Source organism: Amphiprion ocellaris, chromosome 24 (genome assembly GCF_022539595.1).
Source record: "Amphiprion ocellaris isolate individual 3 ecotype Okinawa chromosome 24, ASM2253959v1, whole genome shotgun sequence".
In the NCBI taxonomy this organism is placed as follows: Eukaryota; Metazoa; Chordata; class Actinopteri; family Pomacentridae; genus Amphiprion; species Amphiprion ocellaris.
The window spans coordinates 1,999,748-2,023,807 of NC_072789.1; the positions used below are offsets into that span (position 1 = coordinate 1,999,748).

Genomic DNA, 24,060 nt, shown 5'->3' on the forward strand with positions numbered 1-24,060 from the left:
ATGATCAAAACAACTTGTCATGGTCTAGAAATGATTTTAAATTTATAATTTTACTAATTTCCAATCTGCAGTTAATGTCTTCTCTGGGATTTTTCCACTTTGAGGGCCGGATTGGACCCTCTGGAGGACCGATTTTGGCCCACGGGCCACATGTTGGACACCCCTGATCGAGACGCTCTGAATGTGTTGCTGGATTTGCCTTTTTTCACTTATTTATTCGTGTAAATACAGCAACCCCTGAGCTTTATCAGCTCAACCAGGACATCAGGAAGTCGTCTGAAGGTGAAACACAGCGGTGGTTCATCTAAAGTGAGTAGAAAAGTCTCTTTTCAAGCTTTACGAGTCAACTCTTTAGACGGGGTTTGTGTTTTTCCAAACTGTAATCATTTTAATGAGTTGCTGCCTTATAAAATACGTGATGTGTAAACGACACCTCACACATCTCCTCATCCATGACGACAGCAGATTGCACTGACAGCGTTATAGGAAGCTGCCATCAAGCCTCGATGCCACGGGCGCTGTCAGAAAGCGAGCTGTCGATGAGGAAACAAGAGTTCTGTTTGCTTCTTTCCCACTGAGTCTGCCTGATTGTTTGTTTCTTTGCTCGTCTCGCTCACCTCTGGGTTTCTTTTCCTGCTCTCTGCTTCCTTCCTCCAGCAGTAATTGCTTCTGACAGTGATATGACGGCTGAGGGAAAAGGGAACCATGATTTGTTCGCTCGTATTCTATTTATTTAGTCACACGTGCCGTACGAATACAGTAGACCAGGGACGTCAAACTCATCTTAGTTCAGGTTCCACATTCAGCTCATTTTGATCTCCAGTGACCAGTAAAACCACAGCATAATAACCTGTAAATAACCACAACTCAAGTTTTTCCTTTGGTTTAGTGCAAAAAAGTACATTCTGAAAATATTCACATTTAAGGAATTATCTTTCTACAAAACATTATGAGCAAGCTGTCATTTATTCAATTTCAATGACATTCAGCCTCAGTTTATCATTTCCACATTCCAACTTCCAGATCACAGAGTGTCTACAAAGGAACACAACATTCAGTCACAGCTATCTGGAGCTGAACGATGTAGTATTTTACTTTATGATCAAAATGACAAAATTCAGACAAAAAAACAACAAAAACAAAACAAAATATTCCAAAAATTAAACACAAAAGAACAAAGAACAATCCAGTATTTTACTTCATGATCCAAACAGCTTGTCATGGTCCAGAAATTATTTCAAATTTATAGTTTTACTAATTTACAATCTGCGGTTAATGTCTTCTCTGGAATTTTTCCACTTTGAGGGCCGGATTGGACCCTCTGGAGGACCGCTTTTGGCCCCCAGACCGCATGTTGGACACCCCTGATGTAGACACATGAATCAATGGTTTTTCATCGAGGTAAAACGTTGTTCAAGAGCAGCATTTGTTCACACATCTGAGCCGCACTGATCAATATTTTACTGAGAGTTTGTTTTGGTTTTAGGGCCTTTTCACCCTCACCACTCTCACTGTGTTGTTTGCTAACCACTCAGCATGAAAGAAACATTTCATTTGATTTCAAACCTCTGAAAATACAGAGGAATAAGAATACAAGGCAGCAACAAGCTAATGCATGTTTCGCAGCTACATAAACAGTTGCTTTGGTATTGGTGGAGACTAAAAACTGAGCTAAAAACAGGGAGAACATCGCCCTTCCATTCATCACCATACCAGACACAACCCAGAATGAATATTAATGTCACTGTTTCTGTTTCTGAATGTGTAAATTAGCGTCTGCTTGCTTACACGTTAGCCAAAACGGCCATCTGCTTGCTATGCTACATCCGCTTTGGAACATTATTAGCACTGCACCACCCCCAAATGGGCTAAAATCACTAGTTTTAGGTTTTGGATATCACAAAAAACTGATGTCAGATGTGTTTACGGATCTATTTTTTACTCTGCAAGAAAAAAAATCTGATTTCTAATCAGCCATCCTCCTAATAAATGATGTATAAAAGTTCGATTATGGTCTGGTTTATTAACCATAGAGCAGGGGTGTCAAACATGCAGCCCGTGGGCCAATACCGGCCCGCCAGAGGATCCAATCCAGCCTGCGGGACGACTTTGTGAAAAACTTTGTGCCTATGTAAAAATTACATTGACATTACATTACATTAACTGCAAATTGTAAAATTGTAAAAGTGTAAATTTCAAATAATTTCTCGACTATGACAAGTTGTTTAGATCATAGTAAAATACTAGATTGTTCATTGTTCTTTTGTGTTTCATTTTTGTAATATTTTGTCTCGTTTTTTGTCTTTTTTGTCTGACTTTTATCATTTTTCTCACATTTTTGTCTTATTGTTTCATGCTTTTGTCATTTTTTGTCTTGTTTTTCCATTTTTGTGTCACTTTGTAACTTTTTTGTCAAATTTTTTGTCATTTTTTGTTTCGTGTTATTTGTCTATTTTTGTAATTTTTTGTCTCGTTTTTGGAATATTTTTCTTGTTTTTGCAGTTTTTTGGCTTTTGTCTAACGTTTGTTCTTTTTCACACGTCTTTGTCGTTTTGTGTTTCTTTTTTGCCTCCCTTGTATTTTTTGTCTCATTTTTGTCATTTTGTGTCGCTTTGTTGTTTTCTGTATTGTTTCATGCTTTTGCCGTTTTTTGTCTTATTTGTAACTTTTTTGTCAATTTTTTTGTCAGTTTTTTGTTTTGTGTTGTTTGTTTAATTTTTGGTCATTTTGTGTCTCATTTTTATAATATTTTGTCTTGTTTTTTTTGTTTTTGTCTTTTTTAATGTAAAATACTATATCGTTCAGTTCCGGATACCTGTGACTAAATGTTTTATTGAAACTGAATTTATTTTTCTGCAGAAAAATAAATTACATTTATTTGTCCATCATCTCCAGACCTCTGGCTGGATTCAACATGTTCTTTAACTTGGCTCTGGACACTTTATCAGGAGACAAGTTCAGGAGAGGAGGGCCTTCCTGAGCGCCTTTCACTGGGAATGTTGGCTGCAAAAGTCGATGCTTCAGCTGCCCATCATCAGCCAGGCAGGCGGAGATCTTCCTGCTGCATGACGAGCAACACCTCAGCTTAGTCACTCTGACATGTCACTTTCAGAGACAATGGGCCTCCCTTTGCTGTAAGTTTGTCTTGGACAGAAACCATCCACCCATCCATCATCCATCCATCATCCATCCACCCATCCATCCATCCATCATCCATCCACCCATCCATCCACCCATCCATCATCCATCCATCCATCCATCCATCCATCCATCCATCCATCCATCCATCCATCCACCCATCCATCCACCCATCCATCATCCATCCATCCATCCATCATCCATCCACCCATCCATCCACCCATCCATCATCCATCCATCCATCCATCCATCCATCCATCCATCTATCTTCTTCTTCTTATTATTTGGGGTCGGGTCGTGGAGGCAGCAGATGAAGCAGGTCATTCCAGACGTCCTTCCACCCAGTGACGTTTTCCAGCTCTTCCTGGGGGATCCTGAGGCGTTCCCAGGCCAGATGAGATATATTCTCCCTCCAGAGGGTTCTGGGTCTACCCCGGGGTCTCCTCCCAGGAGGATGTGTTCAGAAAACCTCCAAAGGAAGTCTCTCTGGAGGCATCAGATGTCCAAACCACCTCAACTGGTTCTTTTAGAGGTGAAAGATCAGCAGCTCTACTCCGAGCTCCCTCCGGATGTCTGAGCTTCTCTTCCTATCTCTAAGGCCGAAGAAGCTAATTTTGTGCGTTTGTATCCGTGATCTCATTCTTTCGGTCACTACCCAGAGCTTATGACCATAGGTGAGGGTTGGAACGTAGATGAACTGGTAGATTGAGAGCTTCTCCTTGTGGTTCAGCTCCCTCCGGTTCAGCGCCTTCATTACTGCTGACGCTGCACCAATCCTCCTGTCCATCTCTTGCTCCATTTTCCCAAGATCCCGAGATACTTGAACTCCGCTTGGGGAAGCAACTCCCCCCCAACCCAGAGGGAGCAATCCACCAGTTTCCAGCAGAGAACCATGGCCTCGGACTTGGAGGTGCTGAAACCAACCCCAATGTGTAAATACAAAAACAAAGGTAAAAGCTGTAAGATTGGTGTGTTATTTCCCTGACGAGGATCCCCTGTATCCCTTTTTCTTAAAATCTGCTGGATCTCGAATAGCCAGCAGAAAGTATTATATATTAACACATTGAATATTGAAAATCCCTTTTTTGCTTCTAAATGTGCATAAAAATACATTATGATAGTAGCTTCAGTCAATGTGTTGATGCCACAATTATGTATTTGCAGCTGTTTTGTGCATTTAAATGGGCTTTTTTTGAACTAAACTATTGAATGCACAACAGTATTTCTATTTTTCTGAGAGATAAATTGACCTTAAAGGATAAAGAGTGTCAGCTAGCTAACTGCTTTTAGATTAGCATTATCTTTACATTATTTGGACTGGTTCAAAAATGATAAAAAGTCTATTTTACTGTTATTGTTTGTTAGACTTGTATTGCAAATGTGATGAAATTAAAGCTTTTTGTGAATATATAAGAAGTGTGTTTTTAATTAACTGATCAAGCAGAAGAGTAACTGAGATAATCAGGATATAAATCATGTGTAGATTGTATATAAAAGACAGATGTAGCAACTGGATCTGGAAAGTGAAGCCAAATCTGCATTCTTTCAAACAGCCAGCAGGGGGCGACTCCTTTGGTTAGATAAAGAAGTCAAATTGCATAGAAGTGAATGGGAAGATGATCCTACTTCTGACTTCATCTGTTATGTCATCAAACATTTTCCTGCTGAGTTCATGGTCTCAATCTCTGGTCTGAAGTCTCTTTTAACAAATCATTTTGTGAAATGTCTATTTTGCGAAAGCAGGATGGGTTTTATGACGTACGAAAAAAGTGCTCAGAACTGAACTGATCAGCCATAATTCGTAATTTCCACCTTTATTTTAAATGTTCTACTTAAGACTGTATCATGCTTTGTTGCAGTAAAGTGATTTTCCAGGCTGACAACACCTCCTGCAGCTGCTCATCTGTGAAAGACGGGTATCCGAGCACTAAGCCGAGTTCTCTGTTCCGATGCGACCACCTTCCCCATGAGGTAACGAGGCAGGCTGCACATTCCTCATTTTAAAAGGTGTCGCCTTTTAAAATGAGTACCGCTGCACAAAGACTTCTGACAACAAAGGAACCGAAAGGTTGGAATCTTCCAAGAGGCCGTTGGTGTTTCACAAAACTGAGAACACACTGCAAAAACTCCAAATCTATCAAGTCTATTTGTCTTATTTTTAGTCAAAATGTCTCATCCCACTTGATTCAAGATAAATTCACTGAACAAGAGACATTTCAGCAGATGGACGGACTTGTTTTAAGACAATCCATCTTAAATATCTTGTTAAGTCAAACAATCTTGAAATTATCTTGGTTTGAGTTGAATTTTACAAGAAAACTCAAAATAAGTTTAACCCTCGTGTCGTCCTGCAGGTCAAATTAACCCATTTTAAAGTTTGAAAATGTGGGGAAAAAAATATATATTTTCACAGTGAAAATTCTAATCTCATTTTCAAAATTTTTGGGAAATCTTTGAACATTTTTTGGTGGAAAAAAAAATGTTAAAAATGTTTCTTAAGAACATTCACAAAAAAATCAACCAAAATCCAGTGAATTTTGCTGGATTTTGGTTGATTTTTATGTGAATCCTACTTATCAGACAGGTTCCAATTTGTGCATGTCAACAATGACTCTTCTGAGCATACTAGGGTTAATCATGGAGTTCCTCAGGGTTCTGTCTTAGGACCAATACTGTTCACATTATACATGCTTCCCTTAGGCAACATTATTAGGAAGCACTGTATTAATTTCCATTGTTATGCTGACGACACTCAATTGTATTTATCTATGAAGCCAAATGAAACTAATCAGCTAGCTAGACTGCAAGATTGTCTTAAGGACATAAAGACCTGGATGACCTATAATTTCTTACTACTAAATTCAGACAAGACTGAAGTCATTGTATTTGGCCCCAAACATCTTAGAGAATTGCTTTCAAAGCATATAGTTACTCTGGATGGCATTACATTGGCCTCCAGTACTACTGTGAGGAACCTCGGTGTTATCTTTGACCAGGACATGTCCTTTAACTCGCACATAAAACAAATCTGTAGGACTTCCTTTTTCCACCTGAGAAATATTGTGAAAATCAGGAACATCCTGTCTCAGAGTGATGCAGAAAAACTAGTCCATGCATTTGTTACTTCTAGGCTTGACTACTGTAATTCCTTATTATCAGGTTGTCCCAATAGCTCTCTGAAATATCTACAGCTGATCCAAAACGCTGCAGCCAGAGTACTGACGGGAGTTAGCAAGAGAGATCATATTTCTCCTATATTGGTTTCTCTTCATTGGCTTCCTGTTAAATCTAGAATAGAATTCAAAATCCTTCTTCTGACATATAAAGCTCTTAACAACCAATCTCCATCATATCTTAAAGACCTGATAGTACCATATTATCCTAGCAGAACTCTTCGCTCTCAAACTGCAGGCTTACTTGTTGTTCCTAGAATCTCTAAAAGTAGAATGGGAGGCAGAGCCTTCAGTTATCAGGCACCTCTCCTGTGGAACCAGCTCCCAGTTTGGGTTCGGGAGGCGGACACCCTCTCTATTTTTAAGACCAGGCTTAAAACCTTCCTTTTCGACAAAGCTTATAGTTAGGGCTGACTGGGGGACCCTGACGGGGTGAGCTGGTGTTTTCATTTGCACAACTGACTTCCCCTCTTGACGTCCCTTTAGTTTGCCCCTAGTTATGCTGCTATAGGCCTATAGGCTGCTGGGGGAACCTCTCTTGATGCACTGAGCCCTTCTCTAACTACCTATGTATTTACTATATATAACATTATTGCATTACATTCACTCTGTTTCTTTCTGTGTCCTTTCTCCGAGTGTCCCTGGTCCCAGAGCTGGATGCTGGATGCTTCAGATGTGTGGCTGTGTTTTATGGTCCTTGTGTCCCACCCCCCACCTCTCTATCTCTACCCCTCTATCTGTATCCCTCTATCTCTACCTCTCTACCTCTACCCCTCTACTTCTATCCCTCTATCTCTACCTTTCTACCTCTTCTGTCCCTCTCAACCCGCCCGGCCAGCAGGCAGATGGGTCCCCCCACATTAGAGCCGGGTTCTGCTCGAGGTTTTTTTCCCTGTTAAAAGGGTGTTTTCCTTGCCACTGTCGCCTTTTGGCTTGCTCTGGGGGTCAGGCATATGGGTTCTGTAAAGCGTCTCGAGACAATTTGACTGTAATTGGCGCTATATAAATAAAATTGAATTGAATTGAATTGAATGTTCTTAAAGAAATATTAGAAGTTTTACTGATATATATGGAATCATCTTAGATATTTTTAGGATTTTTTTTGGAAGATTTTTACTCATTTATTGAAAATATTGACAAGCATTTTCTTGCCGAGTTTGTGGAATTAAAAGAAAACTTTCAAGGGAAAATTTTAAGGAAGTATTAGAGTTTTCTACATGAAGGTTTTGCAAATTTTCAGAAATTTGGGGAATTTTTTTTGCTGTTTTAAAAAAAATTTTCAGACAAGGAAACAATATTTTTTTGGTGCCCATAAATGAAGACAACAGGAGGGTTAATACATCTTAAATTAGGAGGTTACATGAAAGCAAAAATCTATTTTTGTTTGAAAAACTGCTATTTTTTTTTTTTAGCATGTCTGGCTTATTTTAAGACAGCTAAGCTTGACATTCCTGGTAAAATAGAGCTTAAAATAAGTTTTCCCAGCTAATTTTAAGATCTCAATATTCTAAATATCACATCTTATTTCAAGAAATCTTACCAAGACATTTTTCACTTGTTCTATTGGCAGATTTTTTCACTTATTTCAAGGTAAAAGTTCCTTGAAATAAGTTTTTTTTTTTCTTGTTTTGAGAGGAGCGTTTTTTGCAGTGCAGACGAACCTCCTTCCATCTTCATCTAATGCAGAACAAATCCTTCCTGTCAACATGGATGCATCCTCCGTAGATTAGGGAAACTGTTACATTATTTGTCTATCAGCGGCTGCAGATATTTTCATCCAGGATACTGAGTGTCGTCCTGCTGAGATCACAGTTCAAATAACTACTGAGCTGTGACACACGAAAGACAGGATTTTATGATATAAAATGCAAATAATCCAACATGTCAAGGTGTTTGCACCTTCCTGCAGGTGTACACAGGAAAACAAAGCCAGCGTCATTACCACAGGCTGATATTATTCTGATGTTCTCCATGCTTTACACCTAGATAGGGAGATTGCAGCTCCAGATGGAAAGGCTATTTTGGTCCGCAGACGTTTCCGTTCCTGCCTCCTGACTGATCTCCTCCTCATCCTCATTTTTCTTCCCGTGAACAAAGTGGAGCCTTCGGGAAACGCGGCAACAATTTTCCAGAATGAGAATATTGATACTAAGCAATCATCCCGAAGTGTGTTGTTTGTGGTAACGCGTTGGAACAGATTGTTTTTTCTACCGCGGTGCAAATGGAACGTCCGTTGGGCTGCATGTTTGTCAAATTAGGGAGGGAAAAAGCGTTGAGCTGGCTTTCTTCTATTTTCTGCCGTGCCGGAGTCACGGTCAATTGAACTTTAAATGATCAATTTGGAAGCAAAGAGCCCCATGATCAATGCCCTAATGGTGGAAATACCAATGTTCTGTCTCAGTGATGTAAGAGCGCTGAAAGCGCCTCTGACAGGCTTCTTTCAGGCCTGCAGCTCTGCTCTGCTGCCAGAGAAGACGTTTCATCAGTGTCTGTCTCTGTCTGTCTGTCTGTCTGTCTGTCTGTCTGTCTGTCTGTCTGTCTGTCTGTCTGTCTGTCTGTCTGTCTGTCTGTCTGTCTGTGGACGTGGAAGAAGTGGACAAAATGCTCATCAAAACAAGAAAAAAAAAACTGATTTCAAAGAACTTTTACCTATTTTACCAGGATTGTCAAGCTTAGGTGTCTTAAAATAAGTCAGACATGCTTAAAAAAAATAAAAATAAAAATAGCAGTTTTTCACTGAAAAATAGATTTTTGCTTTCATGTAACCTCCTAATCTGAGATGTATTAACCCTCCTGTTGTCCTCATTTATGGGCACCAAAAATATTTTAATAATAATGTTTCCTTGTCTGAAAACAAATCCAAAAGAAATCTGCAAAAAAATCCCCCAAATTTCTGAAAATTTGCAAAACCTTCAGGAAGAAAATTCCAATAATTCCTTAAAAATTTCCCTCAAAAATTTTATTTAAAAAAAAAAAAAAAAATCCCCCAAAATTTGGCAAGAAAATTCTTGTAAATATTTTCAAAAAATGAGTAAAAATCTTCCAAAAAAATCCTAAAAATATCTAAAGTGATTCCATACATAGCAGTAAAACTTCTATTATTTTCTTTAAGAACATCCACATAAAAATCAACCAAAATTCAACGAAATTTGCTGGATTTTGGTTGATTTTTTTTGGTGAATGTTCTTAAAGAAACATTTTTAACATTTCTTTTTTTCCACCAAATAAATGTTCTAAAATTTCCCAAAAAATGTAGAAAATGTGGACATCAGAAGTTTCACTCTAAAAATATATTTTTCCCCCACATTTTCAAACTTTAAACGGGTCAATTTGACCCGCAGGACAACATGAGGGTTAAACTTATTTTGAGTTTTCTTGTAAAATTCAACTCAAACCAAGATAATTTCAGGCTTGTTTGACTTAACAAGGTATTTAAGATGGATTGTCTTAAAACAAGTCCCTCCGTCTGCTGAAATGTCTCTTGTTAAGTGAATTTACCTTAAATCAAGTGGGATGAGACATTTGGACTGAAATAAGACAAATAGACTTGGTAAGATTTGGAGTTTTTGCAGTGCTGCCATGAAGATTTCAGATTTTTTATGGTGAGAACATGCTGTGAAAAAGGAGCAGGCAAGAACACGTGCAGGAACACGAGTCCGTCAGGTTCAAATTAACATCACCGGATGCTGCCTGTTTTTATTGAACACATTTCCTGCGAGGATTTGTCTCGACTGTTTCTGTATATTGCAGCTAAATCAGTCAGAGAGAAGAAAACACACTGCAGACTATTGCCAGGTTTGTGCTTTGATATTCTTATGAAGCCAAACACCACAGAGTAACTACGAGATTTCACTGATCACAAACATGACACTGAGGATCCTTCACCAGAATCAGTCACTGCGCTTCTTCTTCTTCACCGTCTTCTCTCACTTTTCTTAGAATTTAAGAAACATTCCCGCCGCTTTGAGAACTTCCAAAGAGTCCGCTAATGAATACATAAATACATTTCACGACTGCAGTGCCAAAGATAGCCATAAGAAAAAACATAAATACAAAATGTTTATGTTGCCATGACAAATACATCCATCATAAATATTAAGACACCATCCGGCAGTCCGACGAAGCGCGATGAGGTCGGGAGGGCAGGTTTTGGCAGATTCACAGCAGAGGAGAGACAGAAGGAGGCGGCGGGAGGAGAGTAAAGCACAATGAATCCACCAGCGTCAGTGTTCGTAGTCCCTGCATCCGCCTCACCACCGCACCACCTGGCTGCTGTAGTCCTCAGTGGTGGCCACCTCCTCCGCCATCTTCTCCTCCTTCTCCTCGTCTTCCTCCTCCCCTCCTCCTCCTCCTCCCAGCCTCCACAGCTCGGCCAGGTAGGTCCTGTGCATGCGCTGCCGGTGCTGCCTCTCCTGGCGCCTCCTCAGCCGCTCCTCCTGGTGCTGCTGCTGCCGGTTGTACTGGTAGCGCCGCAGGAACAGCTCCTTGGCGTACTCGTAGAGCTCCACGTCGAGGGCGTTGAGCCCCTCGATGCGCCACCGCACCTTCTCGCTGATTCCCACGCTGGCGGCGCGGGTGCTGTTGATCTGCGTGAAGGCCCGGATGAAGCGCAGGCCGAACGTCCGCTCGAACAGGTACTGCGTCTTGCGCTGGAACTCCGTGAGGCCGTAGAAGGCCATGTTGCGCAGGTTGGCCTTGGCGCTGGCGAGCAGCACGCGGCCTCGCTCCAGCTCGCTCATGGAGGACATGTTGTAGCAGCCCACCAGGCTGAGGTCGGCCAGCATGCGGACCTGCCGGTTGTTGGCGAGGTTGGAGGGGCAGTTCATGAAGTCGGCCAGCGGCACGCCCGTCCAGTCCTCTCCGCTGTAGCAGGCGGGAAGCTCGTCCTGAGTGGGAGGGCGGCCATCACACATGTGGAGGGCGGTTTTCCACGTGGCCCCGCGTTGCACATGCTTCCACTCGCTGAGGTAGCGGGACACGGGGTCACGTAGCATCGTGATGTAGTAGAAGTTCCTGCAGAGACACAGAAAATTACATGAGGGTCGAGCAGGGACATTATCTGAGCACAGATGAGAGTTCAGAGTTGTTGCATTCTGGAATATTAATCCTTATTTATTACTCCGCCAAGGAATGGCAGAGTTATGTGACGATCAATGTACCTTTGTCTGTCTACCCGTCTGTCTGTTAGCAATATTACTCAAAAACAGACAGACAGGTTTGGATAAAATTTTCATTGAAGGTCAGAAATGACACAACGACCAAGTGATTAGATTTTGGCAGTGATGCGGCTTATAGTCTGGATCCACAGATTAGTTAAAGATTTCTGTATCATTGTCAGATAGCGTCACAGCGTCACTGTAACCATGACAACAAGTGAACACTACATGATCACATGATTGTGATCCTACTACAAATCCACCTCTGTGGACTTATCAAGACTTATCCATCAGAAATGATCCAAGGAACAACTGATTAAATTGTGGGGGTGTTTCTGAGTCCCATCAATTCCCGCCGTCCGCTACATATTTAGGTCATGTGATTCGGTATCCGTACTTAACTTACACATGCAGAACACACATCTGTGCTCAGTGAAAGGTCATTTAGTTTGTGGGTTCATCTATATTAAATGGACACTTTCTATGTTGCTGTGATTTCTGCCACAAGTTTTTTCAAGATTTCATCTGCTGGACATGATATGACTGAGCAGCCTTGGAGGAGGACTGCGCTCTCTGAGTGCTTTTCTTATTTATTTATAGGGGTGGTGAAAAAAATCGATAATCAGTTAATCGCAATTATTAAATGGCCGATTATGAATCGATTTTAAATTTCCAAAAAATCGAATATTACATTTTTCAAATTGTAATACAAAGGCGAGTCCTCCTGTTACTGGCTGTCATATATGATTTAACCACAAGGTGGAGCGCTATTAACTGTGTGTCATAACAAGACACGTGTAACTGAGCCAGCGAGCAAGTGTGTCGGCGCTAACCGGGTGCTAACTGAGGTGAGCGAGGTACGGCTGCGACGCCTGAAAAATGAAAACACAACATCCGACAACCAGCTAACCCACCCAGCTGCATCTGGGTTTAAAGCAAGCGTGTGGGTACATTTTGGTTTTCATGGTAAGTCCTCACAAGATATCGACAGAGCCTATGTTGTCTGCAAGCTTTGCCATGCTAAGCTAAAGTACTGCGGCAATACTAGCAACATGAGAGCTCACATGTCGCGCTTCCATCCAGGGGAGGCATCCAGGGCTGAGAACGAGCGTCCGAAGCCTGTCATCCCACCAAACCAGGTGGCTAAGCTCGCACCCGGCTCGGAGCGAGCTAAGAAAATCACAAAGTGTATATCTTTGCTGCTAACATGAGCCTGGCTGCTGAGCTTGGCAGCTTTGTTCATGTCCGGTGTTACGCTCACACCCTCAACCTCGCCTGCCAACGAGCACTGAAGCTGCCCACTGTAGCCCGACTCCTGGGTAGAGTCAGGCGGATCACTGCCTTCTTCCATCGGAGCACCACAGCCAGTCATGTGTTGGAACAAAAGCAGGCGCTACTCGGTAAGTCAAAGGCTTGAAATTAATAATGATTAATAATGATACAGAAAGTTTATTGTATTTCCTATTTCATTTTGCCATTTAAGTTGCAGGTTCAAGGTATTACACGCTGATCTGTGACCACAGAAAGTTCCAAAGCATCTGCATCTTTGTTATATGGAGAGTAAAATGAATAAATAAATAGAATTTGGACATTTATTCACAAGTGTGGATATTTTTTAAGAGTGAAAGACTACATTTAAAACAAAGTAAAGCAAAAATTAATTTGGATATTACAGTTACACTACAATACTGAAGGTGCTGTGAGGTGTTACTCAAAAGAGAAGTCAAATAATTCAGCAACTGACTGACGTTAAATTGAAGATCAATAATCGGCAATAAAAAATCGAATCGATAATCTGCAATAATCGAAAATCGGTTGGTAATCGAATCGGGAAATTGGGCCAATTCACCACCCCTATTTATTTATGTGTCTTAATTGAATTGTTTGGATGGCTTTTTCATTTACCTTGATAAAAAGGCTAAAGTGGTTGAATTTAAAGTCCAATAAACCTTTATCTGCTGGTTTTCCAATATCAATAATTGCAGATATCAATTGAAATTAAGCATGTTATGATGATACATTTTCAGCTATAATTTTCCAATTCTTGTTTAACATGATGAGCGAATCGATACCACATTGTGTCTACAAACTAGATATAAAGCTACATCCAGGAGGTATTCTTTTAAGCTGAGCTGAGCATAAAAATGGCCTACCTGCACCTCTACAGGTAATTTACAAAAATAATGAAGTGCAAAAGCCAGCAGATACACCCCATAGAAATCTTCTATTTCTGTCACACCTTAATGTTTCAGATCATCAAACTACTTTTAACATAAGACAAAGATAACCCAGTGATAAATGATGATTTCATTTATTGCCCCACCATGCCCTACATGGAAAAGTAGCTACCAATCTACCAAGTGACCAGATTCATTTGTTTATTGGCTTCAGTTCCACAGCCACGCCCACATCTGATTACTGCCAGGCTTGTTGGATCTAAACAGGAAGTAGAACCTGTCTCGTGTTGTGAAGGAGCTCTCAAACAGCAGCACATGATGCCACGTTCTAGAGAGATTCAAGAACTGATGAGAAACAAAGCCATCAGTCTGGAGGGTTACAAAGACGTTCTCCAGAGAACCACAGTGAGAGACTTTATCCACAAATGGAGAACACATGGAACAAGGTGAACCTTCACAGGACATCTAATCCAGGAGGTCATAAAGAACCCAGACGGACATCCAAAGATCTGCAGACCTCACCAGCCTCAGTTCAGGTGAGTCTACAGGGTTATCAGGTAGGGGACAAATACTTTTCCAGTTATGTCTTAGCTTAGAAGTAAAACACAAAACATTCCCAGGCACTGAGGGAGACTTCAGGAAATGCATCCAGCTCAGAAATGGTCCCAAACAAAACCCTTTGCAAACCCACACATTTTATACGATATATTTTCTGTATCTTTACGATGTATCAGCATGCAGACATGATGTTGGGATGGAACCTCTTCATTTAACTCTTAACAACAAAGCAAAAGCTTCTAAAATGTAAAACTAGTCATCAAAACTTCAAACTACATTTTTCTTGGAAGATTTGAAGGGAGTTCGAGGTCAGTGGCTTTTGTGATTCACATTCTAAATCTTGTAAATACTTTTACTATATAAACTTTGTGAAATTTTATGATTTTACCTAACTCTGTGAAGTGCTTTGATAAAACTTTTAGGGTCATCCAGTCAATTCCATGTTTTCCATGAAAACTCCCACTTTTATCCATGTGCTAACATAACTGCACAAGGGTTTTCTAATCATCAATGAGCCTTTCAACACCATTAGCTAACACAATGTAGCATTAGAACACAGGAGTGATGGTTGCTGGAAATGTTCCTCTGTACCCCTATGGAGATATTCCATTAAAAATCAGCCGTTTCCCGCTAGAATAGTCATTTACCACATTAACAATGTCTGGACTGTATTACTGATTAATTTAATGTCATCTTCATTGGAAAAAAAAAAACATCTTTTCCTTCAAAAATAAAGACATTTCTACGTGATCCCAAACTTTTGAACGGTATTTTATATAACAGATGGATGTAGCCACCTTGAAGTCACCTACTGGTATGCAGACCACACTTTGAAGCCTTGAGTTTGGCATCGGGTCTTGGGTACGTTGGTCTTTTGAAACGACATAAGTCGTGAGCAGTGGGTGTATTTAAAAGTCTTAATCGCAAATTGAGACCATAAACTCATGAGGAAATGTTTACTGAGCTTATTTTCTCAAAGACTTCCACACAGTTAGATTTCATTGTGTAACTGTTGGAAAGATTACAGATTTATGGCGTTTCAGCGTTGGCTTCACCTGAAGGTTCCTGCATAAACAGTATACGGCTGGTAGATAGAAAGAGACCCAAGAACCAATGGTAGGGTTGGTTTCCATGGAGCTAGAGTTCTTGTTGAATAGTTACCACATTAACAATGTCTAGACTGGATTCCTGTTTAATGTTATTTTCATTGGAAAAAACTGCTTTTCTTTCAAAAATAAGGACATTTCTAAGTGACGCCAGACATTTGAACGGTAATGTTCCAGCGTATAGAAAGTCTTAACTCTCGACAACAAAGAAAAAGCTTCTAAAATGTAAAACTGTTCCTTCAAACTACATTTTCCTTGGTCAATTTTAAGCGAGGTCAGTGCCTTCTGTGATTCACTTCCATAAGATTCACTTTATAAATCTTGCAAATACTTTCTAAAGTTTGTGAAATTTTATAAATTCACCGAACTCTGTGAAGAGCTTTGAGAAAACGTACGTTGGAGGTAAACTGAACTCAGCTCAGTCAAAGACCACGGTTTGTGAAAGCGGCTATGGATTATCTCCAGTTCTTTCTCACTGTTCATTACTGTTCTAACCTTTGCATGAATATGGATTTTATTTCACTCAGCATCCTCGTTTAAAACCTCATTCTGCAGTAGAACTACAGCAGACACCTGTGTGTGCACTGAATGATACAGAGCTGGAAGAATTCTGCAAAGCCACATTTTCAGCTCAGCCGAGGAGGATGGAACTATACATCAAATTTCTCATATCCTGCTGCAGTTAAAAAAAAAAAGAAATATAAACAGGAAGAAGAACCACAGCTCTATGGAGTGCACTGAAAGTCTGATTAAGGTTTAAATGAAAAACTTCACTGAGGGAGTTGGAGAGTAATGACACAGAAAGAAATGCAAACCAGGCATGTGTGGAGTTTAATATCCTGAAAATATGGAATTATTTCTGTTTTTGTCACACCAATTTGCTCCTTCCTCCCTCCAGTAATGAGTTTTTTTCATCTCTGGCACCTTTCCTGTTTCTGGATCACTCTGATCTGCTGCTAATGGCGCTTCAAAAATTGCTGTAACCCGGCTGCACACACACCTTTCAACTAACACACTTATCTGTTGACTTCAGCGATGGCCGGCATAGCGGCGGGGTGACTGGAGGAGCTAGCAGCAGGAGAAATTCAGCCATTTTCGAAAAGTTTTTATAAAAGGAAAACAACATAGATAAAGGGGAAATTGACAACGTTCATCTTGTGTGCAGAGATCACTGTGACCTCACAGCGTCAGACAGAAGCCAAATATAAAGCCCAAAGAAGAAAGCTGAACATTTTATTCCTTGTATTCCACACGGCTGCAGTTTATGCTCTGAGAGCTTTCAGTCAACGGCTAAATACAGATCGGAGACTAATGGATGTTTACAGCAATGATGCTCTGGAAAATTGTCCTTAACCCTCCTGTTGTCCTCATTTACGGACACCAAAAAATATTGTTTCCTTGTCTGAAAAAAATACAAAATTTCAGCAAAAAAATTGCCCAAATTTCTGAAAATTTGCAAAACCTTCAGGAAGAAAATTCCAGTAATTCCTGAAGTTTCCCTTAAAAGTTTTATTTAAAAAAAAAAAAAAAAAAAAAAAATCCCCCAAAATTTGGCAAAAAATTCTTGTAAATATTTTCAAAAAATGAGTAAAAATCTTCCCAAAAAATCCTAAAAATATCTAAAGTGATTCCATATATATCAGTAAAACTTCTAATATTTTCTTCAGAACATTCACATAAAAATCAACCAAAATCCTGCGAATTTCACTGGATTTTGGGGATTTTTTTTGCTGATTTTTAAAAAATGTTTTCAGACAAGGAAACAATATTTCTTGGTGGCCGTAAATGAGGACAACAGCAGGGTTAAAACGAAAGGTTTTTAAAAACATCCACTGTCTGTGGAGCTCTCAGGTGGTCAGGGAGGGAGATCCAGATGTGATGGTGGCTCAGATGGTCCAGAGTTTGGTTCTTGCAGGTGGAGGTGGTGGTGATTAGTAGTGAGGAGGTTTATTTTGGATGATTGGTTGCAGAGGAGATCTTTGAGGTCTTCTGGGGTGTTGCCATGAATGCACTGATGGGTGAGGAGAGTGATTTTGTCCTGGATTCTGAAGGAGATGTGGAATGAACAGAGGATGGGTGTGATGTGGTTGATGCTAGCAGCTGTTCTGAATTCTGGAGCTTTTGAGGACTCTTGCTATGGATCCCGATGAGAAGTGCGAGTTTCTATGTGTCAGAAAGGGTGATGGTGGGACGGAGTTTGGAGATATTTTTGAGGTGTCAGAACGAAGACCTGCAGAGATCTTTGCTGTGGTTCTTGAAGTCCAATCTCATACCGGGGTTGGTGACTGCTGATGAGAGGGAAATGTCTTGTTTGGAGAAGGTGATGGTGGTTCTGGAGGAGCTGATGAGGGGCGCCGACAAGAATAGCTTCAGTTCTGGAGCTTCTTTAGCTGGAGGAAGTTTTGAAGTTTCTCCTCCAAGCAGGTGGTCACTTTACCAGGTGGTGGCAGTAGAGCACCAATAGGTTGTTTGCTAACCCCCATTAAAACTCAAAAGAAGTCTAAAGGAAGTAGAGTTCATGGCTGCTAAACTTTAGTTGTGTGATGAACGCAGGACGTTTCAGCAGTCATGGGAGGAAGAATCTGCTTTTATGGAGGTAAATAACAAACCAGTCCATCCCAAACATCCAGCATCAGCGTCACCATGACAGGTCAGGGTTGATTATTGCTGCACAGTTTCTGTGAATAATGCACAACTATATGTTATTTAATTTAGTTTGGTTCAACCTCATCGCTCAAAAGTAGCTCTGTTTTGCAACGGTTAGTTTTTAGCCACAGATGCATTTTTTTTTTTTGGTCATCTAACAGTTAATGTTTATTTTTTGGGGTAGTAGACCAATTCATATTTATAAGCAATCTCTTAATATATTTACTTTTTTCGTTTTATATCTCGGTTTTATCATTTTGTGTCTTGTTTTTGTCATTTTGTGTCTTGTTTGTCTTGTTTTTGTCATTTTGTCTCATTTTTGTCGTTTTGTGTCTTGGTTTTGTCCTTTCATGTCTCATTTTTGTCATTTTGTGTCTTGTTTTTGTCATTTTGTGTCTTGTTTATGTCGTTTTGTGTCTTGTTATTGTCATTTTGTGTCTTGTTTTTGTCATTTTGTGTCTTGTTTGTCTTGTTTTTGTCATTTCGTGTCTCGGTTTTGTCGTTTTGTGTCTCATTTTTGTCATTTTGTGTCTTGTTTTTGTCGTTTTGTGTCTTGTTTTTGTCATTTTGTGTCTCGGTTTTGTTGTATTCTGTCTCATTTTTGTCAAGGCTTTCTGAGTTATTTAATATAAAGTAGTGTGTGAGTCAAGTGTGGATTCATCACATCAACAGCTTTACTACAATATCTTCACAAATAACTTCCAATTTCAATTTTACTCAATTGTATATATAATATTTAGAAGAATCTTTCTCTAAAAATGCCATGTGGTGTTTGGTTAGATTAAAAGAAGTGTTGATTTTAGGGCCTGAAAACAGCAAAAATGTCAACTATGATACAAAAAGTCCCACTATTATCTATCTATCTATCTATCTATCTATCTATATATCTATATATATATATATATATATACACACACATATATATAGCCATAACTCACTTGTCTGATTTAATTTCAGCAAAATCAAAAGGAAAAAAATAGCACCTCTTATTACAGGCCTCCATCACACAAAAATAAATCTGTCTACGAGATGAAGACAAGATATGAAATGTGTCCCCATCAGCTGAAGCTGCTTCGTTGTAAATTTGCTGCGTATCTGAGGTAAAAAGAGCATCTGTGATGGTTTCAGCTTCACTGCTAAACTGGGAAATTTGATTAATTGAGAGAGCAGTTGTGCTACTCGCAGCTTCACGGCCTTAAAAGGTCCACAATTTAGCAATTATTGCCAGACAGAAGATATCAATCAGCCGTGATATATACTTAAGTGAGTGCTGTGATGATCTCATGGCAGACAGACACACCACCCAGGGATAATGGCCATCCACAGCGGAGGAGGCTAAGTGAATTACCCTGCCATCTTTGGCGGCTTGAACGGACAGCGCTAGATGGATGGACGCGCACCAACGCCTCGCAAAACAGGCCTTTGTTGTACTTCCTGGAGAACGAGTGCAGTCTTTTCCTCCTCCTGCGCCTATCGTCTATCTGTACAGCTAAACCGCCAGACAGCCCGATCGATAAACGTCCATGCAAACCCGCCTTTCTGCATCGTGACCTATTGACAAAGAGCAGCAAATGTCAAAGCTCTCCTCTTACTGGTGTCAGGGACAGAGGCGGGTCACGTTAAGAAGGTCAACAATGATCCCTTGGTGAATTCATGGCTGAGGTTTGTACACAGGAGACATCTTTCTAGCCTTTATTAAAGTAAATAAAAATCACGGCGGGTGTTTATTATGATTTTTATTGTATTTTTACTGTATTTTTACTGTAATTTTACTATATTTTTACTGTAATTTTGCTATCTTTTACTGTATTTTTACTATATTTTTGCTGTATTTTTGCAATATTTTTACTGTATTTTTGACCAGATTTTTTCTATATTTTTACAGAATTTTTACAATATTTTTACTATATTTATCCTGTATTTTTGCTATATGTTTTGCTGTATTTTTATAGTATTTTGCTATATTTTTAGCTGTATTTTCATAGTATTTTTGCTGTATTTTTATAGTATTTTTGCTATATTTTTGCTGTATTTTTACTATATTTTTGCTGTATTTTTGCAATATTTTTACTTCATTTTTACTGTATTTTTTACTATATTTTTTCTATATTTTTACTGTATTTTTACAATATTTTTACTATATTTATCCTGTATTTTTGCTGTATTTTTATGGTATTTTTTGCTATATTTTTGCTGTATTTTTATAGTATTTTTGCTATATTTTAGCTCTATTTTCATAGTATTTTTGCTATATTTTTACTTCATTTTTACTATATTTTTTCTATATTTTTACTGTAATTTTACTATATTTTTGCTACATTTTATCACACCACTGTTCAAGTTTGGGGTCACTTAAAAATGTCCTTATTTTTGAAAGAAAATCTTTTTTTTTTCAATGAAGATAACATTAAATGAATGATAAATGCTGTCTAGACATTGTTGATGTGGGAAATGACTATTCTAGCTGGTCTTTTCCTTTCATTCCCTTGAGATTTGGATTCATCTTGGTTTTCCAAAGCATCCAAAACCACAATCGTGATAACCAGCTCTAAAAAGTTCTAAAGTTAATTTAGTTAAATCTGTCTAAATGGCTTTCAAGTCTTTTAAGGCTGAACAGCACAAAGTGGGAACATTTACGGTTCCCTTCTCTGATTCCTGATCGATGGAGCGAAGGCCTGATGTTCTCAGAGATTTGAGTGATTGTACACAGTGTTGAAGCAAGCGTCGGATAATGGCACGATCAGCAGCAGTGGTGTGTGAGATCATGCATGCTTTTTCCTGGAGGTAAACTTAAATCTGCTTGTCTCATTTTGCTCTCGATCAATCCGACGCCTCGTCCATGCCCTTCTCGCCGCCTGTCACCTTTCTCCACACAGCAAACCTGCAAACACTATCGACCGTCCTCTCTCCTCCGTCGCTCTTTGATTGTCTCTCACTCTCTAAATCACCATCAAAAACGCTACAGAGGAAACTCACAGCCGAAGATCAATATCTGCCTTGTTAATTCACTCACCGCCATCAAGGACGCCGTCAGACTCATGATAAAAGCCTTGATGGAAACTATTTATGCCACTGAAGAAGCTGCCCGTGCAAAAACCAGAGTGGATCAACAACAATCTTATATAGCTCGTCTTTTTAAAAATGAAAATACATCATGGTGCTTTCAGTTGAAGCACTGGAATAAATGCTCCTCTCAAAACAGGAAAAAAAAAACTTCTTTCAAGGAACTTTTACCTTGAAATAAGTGGAAAAAATCTGCCAATAGAACAAGTGAAAAATGTCTTGGTAAGATTTCTTGAAATAAGATGTGATATTTAGAATATTGAGATCTCAAAATTAGCTAGAAAACTTATTTTAAGCTCTATTTTACCAGGATTGTCAAGCTGAGGTGCCTTAACCCTCCTATTGTCTTCATTTACGGTACCAAAAAATATTGTTCCCTTGTCTGACAAAAATCCAAAAATTCAACAAAAAAATTCCCCAAATTTATAAAAATTTGCAAAACTTTCAGGCAGAAAATTCCTTAAAAGTTTCCCTTAATAGTTTTTTTTTAAAAAGTCCCCAAATTTGGCAAGAAATAAAAATGAAAAAAAAAATATATAAAAATTGTAAATATTTTCAAAAAATGAATAAAAATCTTCCCCCCAAAAATCCTAAAAATATCTAAAGTGATTACAAATTTATCAGTAAAACTTCTATTTTCTTTAAGAACATTTGGAAAAAAAAATCAACCAAAATCCAGCGAAATTCACTGGATTTTGATTTTCTGAATATTGTTAAAGAAACTGTTTTTTTTTTTTTTAAACATTTTTTGTCCACCAAAAGAAGTTTAAAAATTTCCCCCAAAATTGTGAAAATGTGGAATTTTTCACTGTGAAAATATTTTTTTCCCCCCACATTTTCAAACTTTGAAACGGGTCAATTTTCACCCGCAGGACGACACGAGGGTGAAAACAAGATAATTTCAAGATTGTTTGACTTAACAAGATATTTAAGATGCATTGTCTTAAAACAAGTCCCTCCATCTGCTGAAATGTCACTTTAAGTGAATTTATCTTAAATCAAGTGGGATGAGACATTTTGACTAAAAATAAGACAAATAGATCAAAAGATTTAGATTTTTTGCAGTGAGCTTTTTCTGAAGTATGGGTCTGTGGCTCCGGCTAAACCTCACACTGTTCCAATGAGTGCCATCAATGAAGTATCATTTTCCACACTGTTTCTATCAGCAGAAGAAGCGACTCTGAAAACAAGCTCAGGACTGCACATCGATTTCATACAGCCAGGGCGTTGATAACTCGCACAGATGGAGCAAATCCATTTTAAAGGTGTTTCTGTGCCCACAAGGGATCCCTTAACCATTGGCTCAAAGAGGGAATTACTGTCTGGGCCTGTCTCTAGTCACACTGTGTTTAATCATTCAGCTTTATCTGAATGTTTTAGCAATGGTATTATCACCTATTGTAGCTTTAGGAAGGTGAAAGGTTGAATAATTAAGCTTAATTCAAGGATCTTGGCAGGAAGTTCAACGAACCGTCCGGATATTTGCTGAAATCCGTCAGTTTCTTATCACACTACAAGCACTAGGGTAGAACAGTGGTGTCAAAGTTGGAACAGGTGGTTATTTTACGTTCCGAGTTTTTCCATAGTTTGATATGATTGGGGCTCAAATTACAAAAGATGGCATTTCTGAGCACCAATCACAGTTAAGTTGTACTTGAGTGAAAATGGAATTACAGTTGGTGGATTGTTTGCTCATGTTGCATCAGTCAAGTCCATGGGTGTATTAACAGAGCTGGATTCCACTCGGCCTGGATGCCAAAATCTCCCAGTGGTCATTTGTGGTATTGCATTGAAAAACAATCCACGTCTCCAACTGCAAACAAGGTCTGTTTCTGTTGGGAAGTTTTAATCCTTGGAGGTTTCATATTTGTAAACCCTCCTGAGAGCCAGAAAAGTGACTTCCCCAGGAGGGTTGTGCCGTTGTAAAACACACTAATGAGTATGTGCAGTGGGCCAAACGGCATGGAAGTAACGCGTAGACATGGATAGAGGTGGATGAACTTTCCATGAGGTTCCAGCAGAACCTGAGTGGAGCTGAGGCAGGTTTCAAATGTTTATGGGTCCTGGACAAGTGGCCGCACCATTACTTGTGCAACTTTAAGCCTTCATATAATTTAAATGGGTGAGAACCAAGTACTGTCCATACAGTTGTAAGCTACAGAGACCAAAACCAGACTTTAATAGGTTTAATTCTGCTGTAAATTTTCTGAACACATCTATGATCAAATCTGATAAAACCACATGCATGCAAGTCTATATATACCGTTAAAAAGCTTTGGGTCACTTAGAAATGTCCTTATTTTTGAAAGAAAAGCATTTTTTTTCAATGAAGACAACATTAAATTAATAATCTAGACATTGTTAATGTGGTAAATGACTATTGTAGCTGGAAACAGCTGATTTTTAATGGAATATCTCCATAGGGGTACAGAGGAACATTTCCAGCAACCATCACTCCTGTGTTCTAATGCTACATTGTGTTAGCTAATGGTGTAGAAAGGCTAAATGATGATTAGAAAACCCTTGTGCAATTATGTTAGTACATGAATAAAAGTGGGAGTTTTCATGGAAAACATGAAATTGTTTGAGTGACCCCAAACTTTTGAACATAAGACAGTTTGTGCGTATCAAGCTCTTAATAATTCAGTTTTATTTATATTGTGCCAGTTCACAACATGTTATCTCATAGCACTTTGCATAGTATGGTTATTAAATAATTGTTTTTTCCCCTAAATTTGATTCTAATTTTGCACCAAAACAACTAAAATAAATACCCACAGTGGGAAAATACTGCATTTAGAGGTAATTAGCATTTCAGCTCTGCAGTGGGAGAAAGAATGACTACAGAAGACCAGGAGAAACAAACAGAAATGGCTAGAAAGGAAGCAGGTAACATTGCTTAAACAGAGAGTTAGAGGAGAGAAGTGATGAGTGAGGAGCTGCACTGTGATCTTCACCGGTCGCAGATATGAGTTGCTATTTCGGGCGATAAAGGAAAAGCCCCAGGGATGCTGCTGGTGTGGAGACGAGGGAACTGAGAACG

The 24,060-nt window shown here is 39.2% G+C and overlaps 1 protein-coding gene across 1 annotated transcript in view; it reads right to left on the minus strand.

Annotated features, from left to right (window-relative positions):
- Nucleotides 1-9,970: 9,970 nt before the first annotated feature.
- The window catches only part of LOC111589078 (heparan-sulfate 6-O-sulfotransferase 3-B-like), a 31,564-nt gene continuing 17,474 nt past the window's right edge, over nt 9,971-24,060 (minus strand). Inside the window, exon 2 of the mRNA XM_023299790.3 lies at nt 9,971-11,324. Within this exon, the coding sequence (XP_023155558.1) occupies nt 10,562-11,324 (763 nt within the window). The 3' untranslated portion in view covers nt 9,971-10,561. The remainder of the gene's footprint in view (nt 11,325-24,060) is intronic.